Source organism: Hoplias malabaricus, chromosome 2, assembly GCF_029633855.1.
Source record: "Hoplias malabaricus isolate fHopMal1 chromosome 2, fHopMal1.hap1, whole genome shotgun sequence".
Taxonomy (NCBI): Eukaryota; Metazoa; Chordata; class Actinopteri; order Characiformes; family Erythrinidae; genus Hoplias; species Hoplias malabaricus.
Genome location: NC_089801.1, coordinates 80,367,120 through 80,379,841, shown reverse-complemented (window position 1 = coordinate 80,379,841; position 12,722 = coordinate 80,367,120). Strand labels below are relative to the sequence as shown.

The window sequence follows — 12,722 nt, the reverse complement described above, 5'->3', positions numbered from 1 at the left end:
CTGGCTGCTGCCGCTGCTTCCACAGTTAAATGTCAAGAAATCCCAATTACAAATGTCTGCAGGGGGCTTTTAATTTCAAAACAATGGATACAGAAGAGAAAATGGTAAAGTAGCTCAAGTTAAATTTGATGGGATTTACATTTGTAAAGTATATTAGCAAAGTACTGTAAAGCCCTTTAAACACGACCTGCGATTCAGAGCTCTGATTGGAGGAATGTTGCTTCGTTTCACTATGTACTGGTAAATAACTGAAATGACAATAAAGCCTGTTGAACTTGAAATGTACTTTCTATCAGAATGTGCACACACAAAATTTCAGTTGATTTCCCCGCCCCTACAAATACTATGAATGTGATGACACTTTTCAATAACAACCACTGTATGGAGTTTGTGTTTCACAAAGCATCAGTGCAGACCACAGTCAGAGGTGAAGATGTGCTGCTGGTTTTGTGTCTCACCTGACATCAGTACAGTGTCTTTCATTACTGAAACTAAGAGGTTCAGGCATTGAGATGTAGCTCTTCATAGACACACCACTGGGTTCTGGAGGTTTTGCTCTGAACATCTGCTCTCTGAAATAGAAAGTGGATAAATGAGAACGAGTCCAGTGTGAATATCTATTGAAAGATACAACTGACATTTGGGGATTTTTCTATGGAGATCAGTGTTTTTCCTGATGCAGCTGTTTAGATTTTTTGACATCCACAGAGAGATTTCTGTCACACAGCTGTTAAGCCTGATAACACATCTTAGTCACTGATCTTCAGAAAGACTGAGAATGTATAGCAGGTAGTGTCGCTGTCACACAGTTCCAGGGTCATGGGTTTGTGGGTTCAAGTCCCACCTCAGGTCACTGTGAGGAGTGCAAAGTGTTCTCTAAGTGTCTGCGAAGGTTTCCTCCAGTTGCTCTGGTGCTGTATAAAAATGTCTATGAGTGTGAATGTGCGAGTGTGTGATGCACTGTCATGGACAGGCCCTCTGATCAGGGTGTGTTCCTGCTCTGCGCCCAGTGATTCTGGGTAGGCTCCTGACCCACTGCAACCCTGAACTGAATGAAGCCATTACAGAAAATGAAGGAATGAATGAAAGGAAACTTCTTCAGCATAGATTTCCAAACTGAAATTACCATTTGTCATGACATTAACTAGGGGTAACATACAATTAGGAAAAACAAAGGTCCTACCCCAGTGTGTGTGTAAATGTATGTTTCACTGCACGGATGGGGTTAAATGTGGAGAACTAATGATCTGTGTGCATGCACAGTGGCCAATAAAATGATTCTAATTCTAAACCTAAAGCTTGTGGGACATGAAAATAAATGAATAAATAAATAATTTTATCTGTTAATATGAGTGAGACACATTAAGCAATAAGAATAAACACAGTATTTCCACCACATTCATTTTGAAGCAGCCGCCCACCACTGCAAATTAGCTGCTGCCACTGCTTGCAAAGTTAAATGCCAAGAAATCCCAATTACAAAAGTCTGCAGGGGGCTTTTAATTTCAAAACAATGGATACAGAAGAGAGAATGGTAAATAGCTCAAGTTAAATTCGATGGGATTTACATTTGTAAAGTATATTAGCAAAGTAATGCTCTGACTGGAGGAATGTTGCTTTGTTTCACTATGTACTGGTATACAACTGAAATGACAATAAAGCCTGTTGAACTTGAAATGTACTTTCTATCAGAATGTGCACACACAAGATTTCAGTTGATTTCCCCGTCCCTAAAAATACTATGAACGTGATGACACTTTTCAGTAACAACCACTGTATGGAGTTTGTGTTTCACAAAGCATCAGCGCAGACCACAGTCAGAGGTGAAGATGTGCTGCTGGTTTTGTGTCTCACCTCACATCAGTACAGTGTCTTTCATTACTGAAACTAGAAGGTTCAGGCATTGAGATGCTGCTCTCCACAGACACACCACTGGGCTCTGGAGGTTCTGCTCTGAACATCTGCTCTCTGAAATAGAAAGTGGAGAAAAGAGAAAGAGCTCAGTGTGGAAATTTGGTGAAGTTTGTTTTGTGTTATAGCTTTGGTAAATTAATCTAAAGGAGCAGTTTTGAGATCAGTATTTTTCCTGATAATGTTTTTGATGATTTTGTGACGTCCAGAGAGAGATTTCTGACACAAGCCTGAAAACAGATACTGATTATTGATTTCTGAAGGAATAGAAATGTTTAATGTACAATGTAAATGTTTTTTTACTGATGCAGGGACAAAGCCACTGAAAGTCATTAACTGTGTATGAGAGCGAGTGACACCAAGCGGTAAGACAAGCATGACGGAGTTTAGCTCAGCACAACTTCATGTGAATGAGCAGTGACAGTGACTCCAATTCAGAAATGAGGTTCTCACATCACATGGAACACATGCATGGAACATGGTTCTTAAATATTTGTTCTGTTTCATTTACATGATACAGGAGTGAGAACTGATGATAGAGTCTAAGCTGACTGAGCTGTACATAGTCTGTGTTTATTAACTGCTGTTTATACACAATACTAGTTGGTAGATTAAAGTGAATATATGATGACCATAATATTATTTTATCCTTGTGAAGTCAGAGCAAAGACCACTGTGTACTTTGTCTAGGTCTATGTCTTTATAAGACACAAAATATTATATATGTGTAGAATCTCCTCAGACTGCTGCAGGTCGCTCATTCTGACGGATTAAATAGAGAGTGAAAGTGATCAGTTTGCTAAGTGTTTCAGGTCATGAGCCCTATTTATATTTGTGCATTTGCTTTAAAAATGTAGTCTGTATGATCACACAGGCCAGTCTTACTCACAGTACCTAGTGGTCTGGATATTTCAGAGATCCTATCAGAGATACAGAGATCTATTTTACACGTGGCTGTCCCTGTAAGGTGGGATGACTCTGTGAATAATAACCTGGTTCATTTGGTGACTGCAAAGAAATTTGATTCTTCACTTCATGTGATTTGCACTTTATAGTAAATGTAAAAGTAATTATAGCTTTAATAGATAAGGTTTGCTACTATTTGTGATAAAATAACTTGAACCCCTTTAAATTATCATTAGATGGTAACTAACTTGGAGTCAGGTGTTCCACCGCTGACGTTTGTTTTACAATGCAGCTCCATCATGAAGTTTTCCCACTTCACAGACACCGCTAGACCCTGAACACACTGCTTTCTGATCTATGAAACCATTACTCTGAAACACAAGTTATATTAAAATTGATGACAATAATAATATCAATCTATAAGGCTTAGTACATAAATAAAAAACAAAATTACATTTAAAATATCTCAACTCAACTCAACTCAACTTTATTTATAGAGCACTTTAAAAAACACCAACAGTTAAAACAAAGTGCTGTACAAAAGATGTTTATAAAACAAACTAAAACAAAATAAAATAACCAATAAGGAAAAATAAATAACTTAAATAAAAACAACATTAATAAAATTAATAAAACAAAACAAACTTCTCATGCTGAGTTGAAAGCCAAGGAATAAAAAATGGGTTTTAGGATAAGTTTTAAAAACTGAAAGTGAAGAAGCCTGCCTAATCTGTAATGGCAGGCTATTCCACAGTTTTGGCGCAGCATTTGAAAAAGCTCTATCTCCTCGGAGCTTACGTTTTGACCTCGGCACCTCCAGGAGCAGCTGATCAGCTGACCTGAGGCACCGAGCAGAGACGTGGGGGTGTAGCAGCTCAGTGAGGTAAGGTGGGGCGAGTCCATTTAAAGATTTAAAAGCAAATAAGAGAATCTTAAAATGTACTCTAAAATGCACAGGCAACCAGTGGAGAGAGGCCAGAATGGGAGTTATATGTTCCCTCTTACGTGATCCCGTTAAGAGTCGGGCAGCAGCATTTTGCATCAATTGGAGACGTCTGAGGGAGGACTGGCTGACTCCAAAATACAGTGCATTGCAGTAATCCAACCGGGATGTGATGAAGGCATGGATTACTGTTTGAAAATGCTCGTATGAGAGAATTGGCTTCACCTTTGCCAGCTGCCTCAGGTGGAAAAAGCTGGACCTGACTACTGTGCCTATTTGGCGGTCCAATTTAAAATCACTGTCCATCTTAAAACCCAAATTTAAGATAGTTGGCTTCACATACAAAGTCAAGGGGCCCAAATCAACTGGAGGGGCTTCACAGGGACCACTGGGACCAAACACCATCACTTCTGTTTTGTTTTCGTTAAAATGCAAAAAATTTAAAGCCATCCAGTCTTTAATGTCATTGAGACATAACAACAGTGGTTTAATCGAGAAAGCATCTTTCTTCTTTAAAGGGACATATATCTGGCTGTCGTCAGCGTAACAGTGAAATGCAATGCCATGTTTTCTCAAGATAGAGCCCAATGGGAGCAGATAAAGTGAGAAAAGGAGGGGTCCTAAGATTGAGCCCTGTGGAACTCCATATGATAAGGGAGCTGAGGAGGATTCTGAGCCAGCAAAACTAACACACAAAGTTCTGTCCGTCAGATAGGACCTAAACCAGTCCAAAGCACTACCACAAATGCCGACTAGATGCTGCAAGCGGGAAACTAAAATGTTGTGATCCACTGTGTCAAAAGCAGCAGTTAGATCCAGCAGGACAAGAATTGCATGGTCCCCAGAATCATTGGCCAGGAGAATGTCATTAAAAACCCTGAGCAACGCTGACTCTGTACTATGCAAGGTTTTAAAACCAGACTGAAAAACCTCCAGAATATTATGCTCATCCAAAAATAATTTCAGTTGAGCATAAACAACTTTCTCCAAGATCTTTGAAATAAAAGGCAGCTTGGAAATAGGTGCCTATTATACACATGATATAATATAATACATAAAAAACAAAAATATATGTAAAACTTCAAAATGTATTTCCCCAGTAAAATCATCATTAATAAATGTTATGTACATAATCATAATCAGCATTAATTTTCAATCAAATCCTGCTAATGTCCTGAGAAGGGGATTACGAGTGGTAAATTTCACATATTCCACACGAGACCGGTACATGCCACTAGCACGTGAAACATCATTTACTTTCAAGACAGTGGCAGAAAAACGTAACATAAGTCAGTCCAGTGAATGCTGCTACTGCTACAAAACAATTATAAACAGAGCTAATGAAATGATTTCTCCCAGAGAGAGACAGAGTGGAGGAGCAAGGCACAGATGATGAATATTGTGTGTAACGTTATGTGTGTGTAAAGCGAGTGAGATACAAAGAGAGTGTTTATTTATTTGGTATGTTATAAACTGATCAACCATAACATTAAAACCACTCACAGCTGAGGTAAAAACACTGATTATCATCTTTTAATAATTGCACAAGTAAATCTGATCCGCCACATAATGTAACAGTGCTGTAAACCGGTGGGAAAGTGATTGAAGGCCAGAGTCCAGTACAGTTTGTTAAACATAGTTCAGCACACATGGTTAGCACAAAATGCTACAAAACTAAACAACCCCAGTTACAAAATAAAGGTTGTAGTATGTGGTCAGATATGTCTCTGTGCACTAGATTTTGTATGCACTAGATGTATGTATTTCCAATGTGTGCAAAGCTAAATAAAAAATACTGATGTTAAAATCGAGGAGGTTAATGTTAGTTGTTACCTCCTGTCTTTTGTACATTTAGTTTTTAGTCTTTTTAATTATCACTAGCACAATCCATATCTATTTCAATGTTGTAAGTTTTTAAAAAAAATCTGCACTTTACCAACTGTCTCTTTGTGTGTTGGGCGCCTGCTGCATGATGAGACGCTGGATTAAAAAACACACTCTCTGTACGCAAGAAAAACAAAATGGAGTCAGGGGATGCATGATTAGACTCTAATGTTTTGAGTTTTTCAGTGGTGGTAATTAACAGGGTCTGTGTGATGGGTCTGATGCTGCATGTGAAGTGTGTGATGTGTCTGCGAGTCTGTGTGAGCTGTCAGATTCTGTTTGTGATGTGTCTGAGTTTGTGTGTGATACCTGTAGTGTGTGTGATGTCTAAGGCTCTGTGCTCACAGGTCCCTTTATGTTTAAAAATGTCAATTTTCCTCTCTCTGTTTTTGAAAATATACGCATCCAGACAAATATGAAAACAGTTGCATTATCATGTCAGTCCAGTAGGGGGCCGTAGTATCTATTATAGAGAGGCATCAAAACACCACGACACATGAGAGAAACCCTGAGGTTTAAACCCAGATCACTCTATACTCCATGTAGTGCACTACACAAGTCATTAAATTACTGAATCTAGGTCTTAATACTGCATTATAAGTTTATAATACAGCATCATTTATATTTACTCATATGTGGGAATCTGAAATCAGTGCTAGCTGCATGTATATTGTAGTTTAATGACTAATGAACTTCACTATAGAGGGAGTGAGGAGGTATTTGCATTTAAGCCAAAGACAATCACACTGTGTGACATCAGTGTCTCAGAAAACCTCTGTGAAAACCACATGAGAACAGTGATAATGGCAATTTTTAAATGACAGTTTTAAAGCAATCTCCACAATGGATAACGTTTTTTAAACCTCCATTTTCAGTGATCTAAAACGACATGCTTGTGTGGATGGCAGACAAAAACCTCAGCTTTTGTAAATAACATTATACACACATTTGTTTGGGCAAAAGTCACAGGTGTTGCAGCTGACAGAGATGTGGTGGAGTGCACTGAGAGAAATGTGGTGCTGTTCCTGTTGCCTGAGGTAGGAGTAGGGCTAAGCCTGAAGACCACTGTTTTTTTTTTTTTTTTTATAAAAGTCATCTGGTGTTAAAATATTCACTCTCAAAAACTACTTTGTGGTGGTTGTTGATTTAATCCTAGACTCAATTTATTATTTGACTTTCGTCATCTTAAATCCAAAACATGGAGTTAATGAGAGATTTAACAGCAGTTAACATTTTAAAACCCCAGGTGTATCTCTATTTCTCTGCAGCAGCTCCAGTGTGTTTTATTCTGATAAGAATTAACCCATTTGTTGCCAGATACTCAGCCGTGTTTAGGTATTTGTAAACAAATGTCAAAATGGCGTCACTCCTGTTTCCTCGCCTGAAGCACAGACAAAAAGAGCTAGAGCTAATAAATAATGTTTAAACAATACATGTAAATGACTGATATTTGGTCAGCTGACAATGCGCTACTGTAATCCAAGGACATTGTGACGTGACTGGGGCCTTGTCTCTGAGTAGAGGTCTGTTTCTAGTCCAGAAGAGCTACCACTAAACCGAGCAGCTGTTTTATTAGTTTCAGTCAGATATGAGTACTCCAAAACAAAACGATAACTCACACTGCTCCTGTTTCTAATGATTTTTAAAAATATATCTTACCGTAAATACACCTGAAAAACATAATTAAGAGAAGGAATGGCAAATAAACACACATTTCTAATGTAAACAATGAGACCATTTTCCACAGAAAATTAATCTTAACGATTATTAACGTTAACGAAAATAATCTTAACGACGTCTTCCTCTGAAATCTTCTTCAGCTCAACGTCACTTTTGGTTCAGTTTGTTTCCTCGTTCTTATTTTTCACCTGTGGAAAGAAACCTCCTGATCATCACCCAGTGCTTATCATAATCATTTCTCTATGGGAAAGTTTAACAGACTGGAAAAAGGCATAATGTGGCCACAATTAATATTTTATATTTTTAACCCATTGTGTTAAATCCAGTAAATAAACAGTGGTGGCTCAGTAAAGTTCACAGAAGTGTGTTCTCTGTGGAGGATGTGTTCACTTTCTGTTTAATAAAGAAATGATCAACACACAATATATGAATGCATTGGACTGTAACATAATCCTGTTCCACAGTTCTGGATATACCCTGTGAATGAGAGAGAGAGAGAGAGAGAGAGAGAGAGAGAGAGAGAGAGAGAGAGAGAGAGAGAGAGAGAAAGAGACAGTGAGAGAGAGAGAGAGAGAGAGAGAGAGAGTCTCTTTTCTATATCTAATCTGTGGGTCAGTGTACAAACACATAGTGTAATGTGGTGTAACTGAGTGTTCTGCTTTTCTCAGTTTAAAACCTCTTGTATCCTTCATGAAGCTGAAACCCAGGTGTCCACCCATCAGCACAAAACTTAAACTCTCACTCAGTTACAGAAACAGCCTGTCCTTTCTGACACAAACTCACTGCGGAGCCTAAATAAAACTCCACACCTAGCACAGACCCAGACAGCAGACACATTTGGGCCGAATCTGTGTCCGTTTTGGGATTCATTTACGGCTCAGTAACAGCATTGGCACAAGTGTGGTGTGAGCTGGACCTGGGCCAAACGTCACGACCCAGGCCTGGCTTGAGTTACTGTTACATGTAAACTTCCTAACCTTTTCAAACACAGGGTCAATATTTCCTCTCATTTTACTCCGTCTCTGGTCATGGAGACTTTTAGAAGAGCAGCGGGGCTTTTTGGGTCCGGTAAAATCTAACATTAACTCTGTTCACTTGGTCATTTCATGGCTGTGAGACACTGTTTGTAGACCTGGCCACACGGTGGACTGTAAAATGATTGGACAGAGGGCGGGATCATAGGAGCTCTGCTCCGGACTGGGCACTTCTCAAAGAGAATATACTGCAGTGCTGTGAGAGGCAGCAGTGTTTGAGCTTTGACTGTTTCCTTAATCTATGATCACACCCTGGACATTTAATGACTAAATACAGTTAATATCCTACATTGCTCCTTTAAGAGCTCATGTCTGTTAAAGTTAATATGAACATCTATATACTGCACTACCACAGTAGGAATATCAAGCTTGTAACAACTATGTAGTTTTACTGCAGGTTTACTCCATTTTTAAAGAACTTATTGTAAAAGGAGACAAAATTCCCTTTTTATTTAACTGTTTGTCTCTGTGTTAATAATAATGTTAGTTTCTATAAAACACAAATAAATGTTTGTAGTTGTTGTTGTTGTTTTCTATTTAATTCTATTGTTGTTGTCTGGACTCCATTTATTATTTGACTTTGTTCGACAGCAGTTAACATTTTAAAATCCCAGGTGAATAAACTCTACATTCCTCTGCAGTAAACCGGATGAACCTGTTTATTGTCACAGACACTTGGCCGTGTTCAGTTTATTCACAGACGTCAAAATAACGTCTTTTTAAACAACACCTTAAATATAACTTAGGCCTGAAAAACATAACTAAGAGAAGGAATGGCAGATATAAACACACAGCTGTAAACAATGAGCCAGTTTTCCACAGAAAAATAATGTTAACGATTAAACACCTACCGAGTGAAATCCAGACCGTCTTCCTCTGAAATCTTCTTCAGCTCAGAGTTACTTTTGGTTCAGTTTGTTTCCTCATTCTTGTTTTTCACCTGTGGATAGAAACCTCCTGATCATCACCCAGTGCTTCATACCCAGCCATTACCGTGTCTTGGGATGTCTTAAGACATGTCTAAAGACACATTATGAAGACATCTTGTGGCATGTCTTAAGATCTGAGTACAATGTCTTTAAGACACGTCTGTAGATATGGATCCTAAGATGTTTTGACTATAATAACATCCAAAGATGTCTCAAGATGTGGGATGCATAAAATTTATTTTAAACATTGTCCTTAAAAAAAAAAAAATAAGTCATTTACAGTTAAATATCTTTAAGGGAATATTAAAACATTATGCATTATTTATAGCAATGACTCTTTTATATATATATATATATATATATATATATATATATAAGTATCTTTAGTATCTATATTTTTTTAATTCTATGTATGATGAATAACAGTACTATTTACATTCATACATATTTTATAAACATTTAAACATTTTATAAGTATATATATATATATATATATATATATATATATACACACACTAGTACATGCTAGTACATGCTACAGTGAGAACAATTTAACAAATTAAAAGTAATACAATTATAATATATATATATATATATATATATATATATATATATATATATATATATAAAATATAATAATTATTAATAATAACAATAATAACACCGTGGTAGCTAGGAAGACTGCACAATAGATATAAATCAGTGTAAGTCAATTTTATACAAATTATCAGTAACTTAAGTAAGTTCTTGAAGAAGTAAAATAAAATAAGGTGACAAAAAGATGATTTAAAGATTCATTTTAAAAACACAACAGTACCACAAAAAAGTGAAAAAAGCTAAGTCACTGCATTATAACAGAGAAGAAGAGGGTCAAGGACAGATATGGACGAAAAAACATTTTAAAGAATAGCATTACTCTACGTGAGCATGAAGATATCTGTTTTTTATGTAGCACCTGTTGTTGACATTGTGGCGAATCAGGGTCCCTGTGTTTTCACAGTAGCTACCACAGCTACGTGATTTTGTCCCTATCCCAAGATGGTGTTGAGGCTGATAAGTTATTATAACATTCTCTACGGGAAAGTTTAACAGACTGGAAAAAGGCATAATGTGGCCACAATTTATATTTTATATTTTTAACCCATTGTGTTAAATCCAGTAAATAAACAGTGGTGGCTCAGTAAAGTTCACAGAAGTGTGTTCTCTGTGGAGGATGTGTTCACTTTCTGTTTAATAAAGAAATCATCAACACACAATATATAAATGCATTGGACTGTAACATAATCCTGTTACACAGTTCTGGATTTACACTGTGAATCAGAGAGAGAGAGAGAGAGAGAGAGAGAGAGAGAGAGAGAGAGAGAGAGAGACAGAGAGAGACACAGAGAGAGAGAGAGCGAGAGAGAGAGAGTGAGAGGGAGATAGAGCAAGAGAGTGCAAGAGAGAGAGAGAGAGCAAGAGAGAGAGAGAGCAAGAGAGAGAGAGAGACTTTTTTTTTTTACTTTTTAGGGTCCTTTATTAACAACAATTGGACTCAGTATTCGTCCAAGTTCAATTTAGAAACATAAAAACTACTTGGAAACAACACTCACACTATAAAACCTGAGTATAAAAAAAAGTGCATTTAAATGAAAACTGGAACACTGCTGTCAGTGTTGTTTTTCCGACTGGTGTAAATGGCCATTTTCGCTTGACCAAGGATAAAATTCAACAATTGGCACTTGGCCCGATCCTTCTTTTTGTATTTAAAACCCAGGATAAAAGTGTGCACAGTAAAAATCACATTAAAAGCCATAAAAACTGTTTGTAAAAACTCAAAAAGGGGACGTAGCCTAAAACATTGCATAAAATCATGATAAACAGTTTCCCTCTGAGTGCAAAAAGGACAAACTGGTGCTACCTCAGGGTTTAAAACAGAGATAAAAGCGTTAACAGGTAAAATCCCATGTAAAAACCCTCCACTGGAGGTCAGCAGCTCTTTTAGTTAATGGTGGTTTGTACAACGCTCTCCACTTAGGCTTCACATCATTACTGAGAGACAGAACCTCCCTCCACGGCGTGTCCACCCTCCCATTCAGTCTCGTTTTGTTTAGAGTTTTCACACATGCTCTGTACAGCAGCTTCCCGGAGGCACTTCCCTTACACTCCAGCACGGGCCCCTCGCAGTCCTCCAGGTCAGGGGCCAGGATGAGGGCAGGAAAGGGGTCAGCCTCTGCAGGTCTAGTCACCCCTGCACTGTAGTCTTTCAACATCCTGAGTTCCTCAGGGGTCAACGCTGTCCTCCACTTGCAAAGAAATTGAGATACAACGCACAGAGACCTCAGGCCTAACCGTGCAGCCAGGCTCTCTGTACCGGAAAGGTCAGGTCCCGCAATGTCCACCAGTTGACGCAGTGTGGTGACCCCCAAAGAAAACAGGACTCTGGTCAGTGCAGGAGTCGACACGCCTGATATGTCCATCCGGGCACCGTGAAGCAGAGGTTCCTCCAGCAGCCAGTGCTGCGTTGTACTCTCCGGTCTTTTAACCTTAAAAAAACTCCATGTTTTAAAAAGCCCACGATAAAATGCAGGTAAACCTGCAGTGTCCAGTGACTTTGGGTTCATTAAAAACAGGGTCCTGTCCATCCCCAGGCCTCCCACTGTGTGCAGGATCCTGTAGGCTACCTCCCTCCAAACCAGTTCCTTGGGGCCAGTAAGCAGTCTTTGTATGAACTGGAGGCGGAAGGCAGCCACCTTGCTGGCTAAATGAATGAGCCCCTGCCCTCCCTCATCCTTGGGAAGATGAAGAACCCCCTGAGGAACCCAAAAAAAATCCACCAGCAGAGTTTGGAAATTGGCCAGCAGGCCTGGTGGGGGATCGACACACGCCAGTTTATGCCACAGGGAGGACGCAGCCAGGTTGTTGATGATGAGAACCCTACCTCGGTATGACATTTGAGGGACCAGCCACAACCATCGGTTGGGTCTGTCCTTAACCTTCTCCAGCACACCGTCCCAGTTCCTCTCTCTAATAACACTGTCCCCCAAATGCACAACAAGGTATTTAAACCCACCCGCCCCCAGGCCAGTCCGTCTGGGAGTCTGGGTTCTTCACCTTCCCAGTCCCCGAGTAAAACAGCTTTGCTCTTGGCCCAGTTTACCTTTGCAGAGGATAAAATGTTAAAATCATGTAAAACATCAACTAAAACATTTACATCATCTTGAGCACTGATAAGTACGACAAGGTTATCTGCATAAGCTGAGACACGTATTGGGGCAGTACAGTTTGGAACATAAAAACCCACAAGTCCCTCACTCAGCTTACAGAGCAGGGGCTCAATGGAGAGTGAGTACAACATACCCGACAGTGAACAGCCATGTCGGATCCCTCTAAAAACTTTAAAAGGAGCACATAAACCACCGTTAACCTTCAGTTACCTTCAACTCTCAATGGCAC

The 12,722-nt window shown here is 38.9% G+C and overlaps 1 protein-coding gene across 1 annotated transcript in view; it reads right to left on the bottom strand.

The window, feature by feature from the left end:
* The window catches only part of LOC136678427 (NLR family CARD domain-containing protein 3-like), a 38,425-nt gene extending 29,158 nt beyond the window's left edge, over positions 1-9,267 (bottom strand). Inside the window, exons 1-4 of the mRNA XM_066656483.1 lie at positions 9,210-9,267; positions 3,066-3,188; positions 1,855-1,968; positions 459-572 (exon numbers count right to left, since the gene is read on the bottom strand). Coding sequence (XP_066512580.1) covers positions 459-572; positions 1,855-1,968; positions 3,066-3,118 — 281 coding nt within the window. The 5' untranslated portion in view covers positions 3,119-3,188; positions 9,210-9,267. The remainder of the gene's footprint in view (positions 1-458; positions 573-1,854; positions 1,969-3,065; positions 3,189-9,209) is intronic.
* Between the last annotated feature and the right edge of the window lie 3,455 nt (positions 9,268-12,722).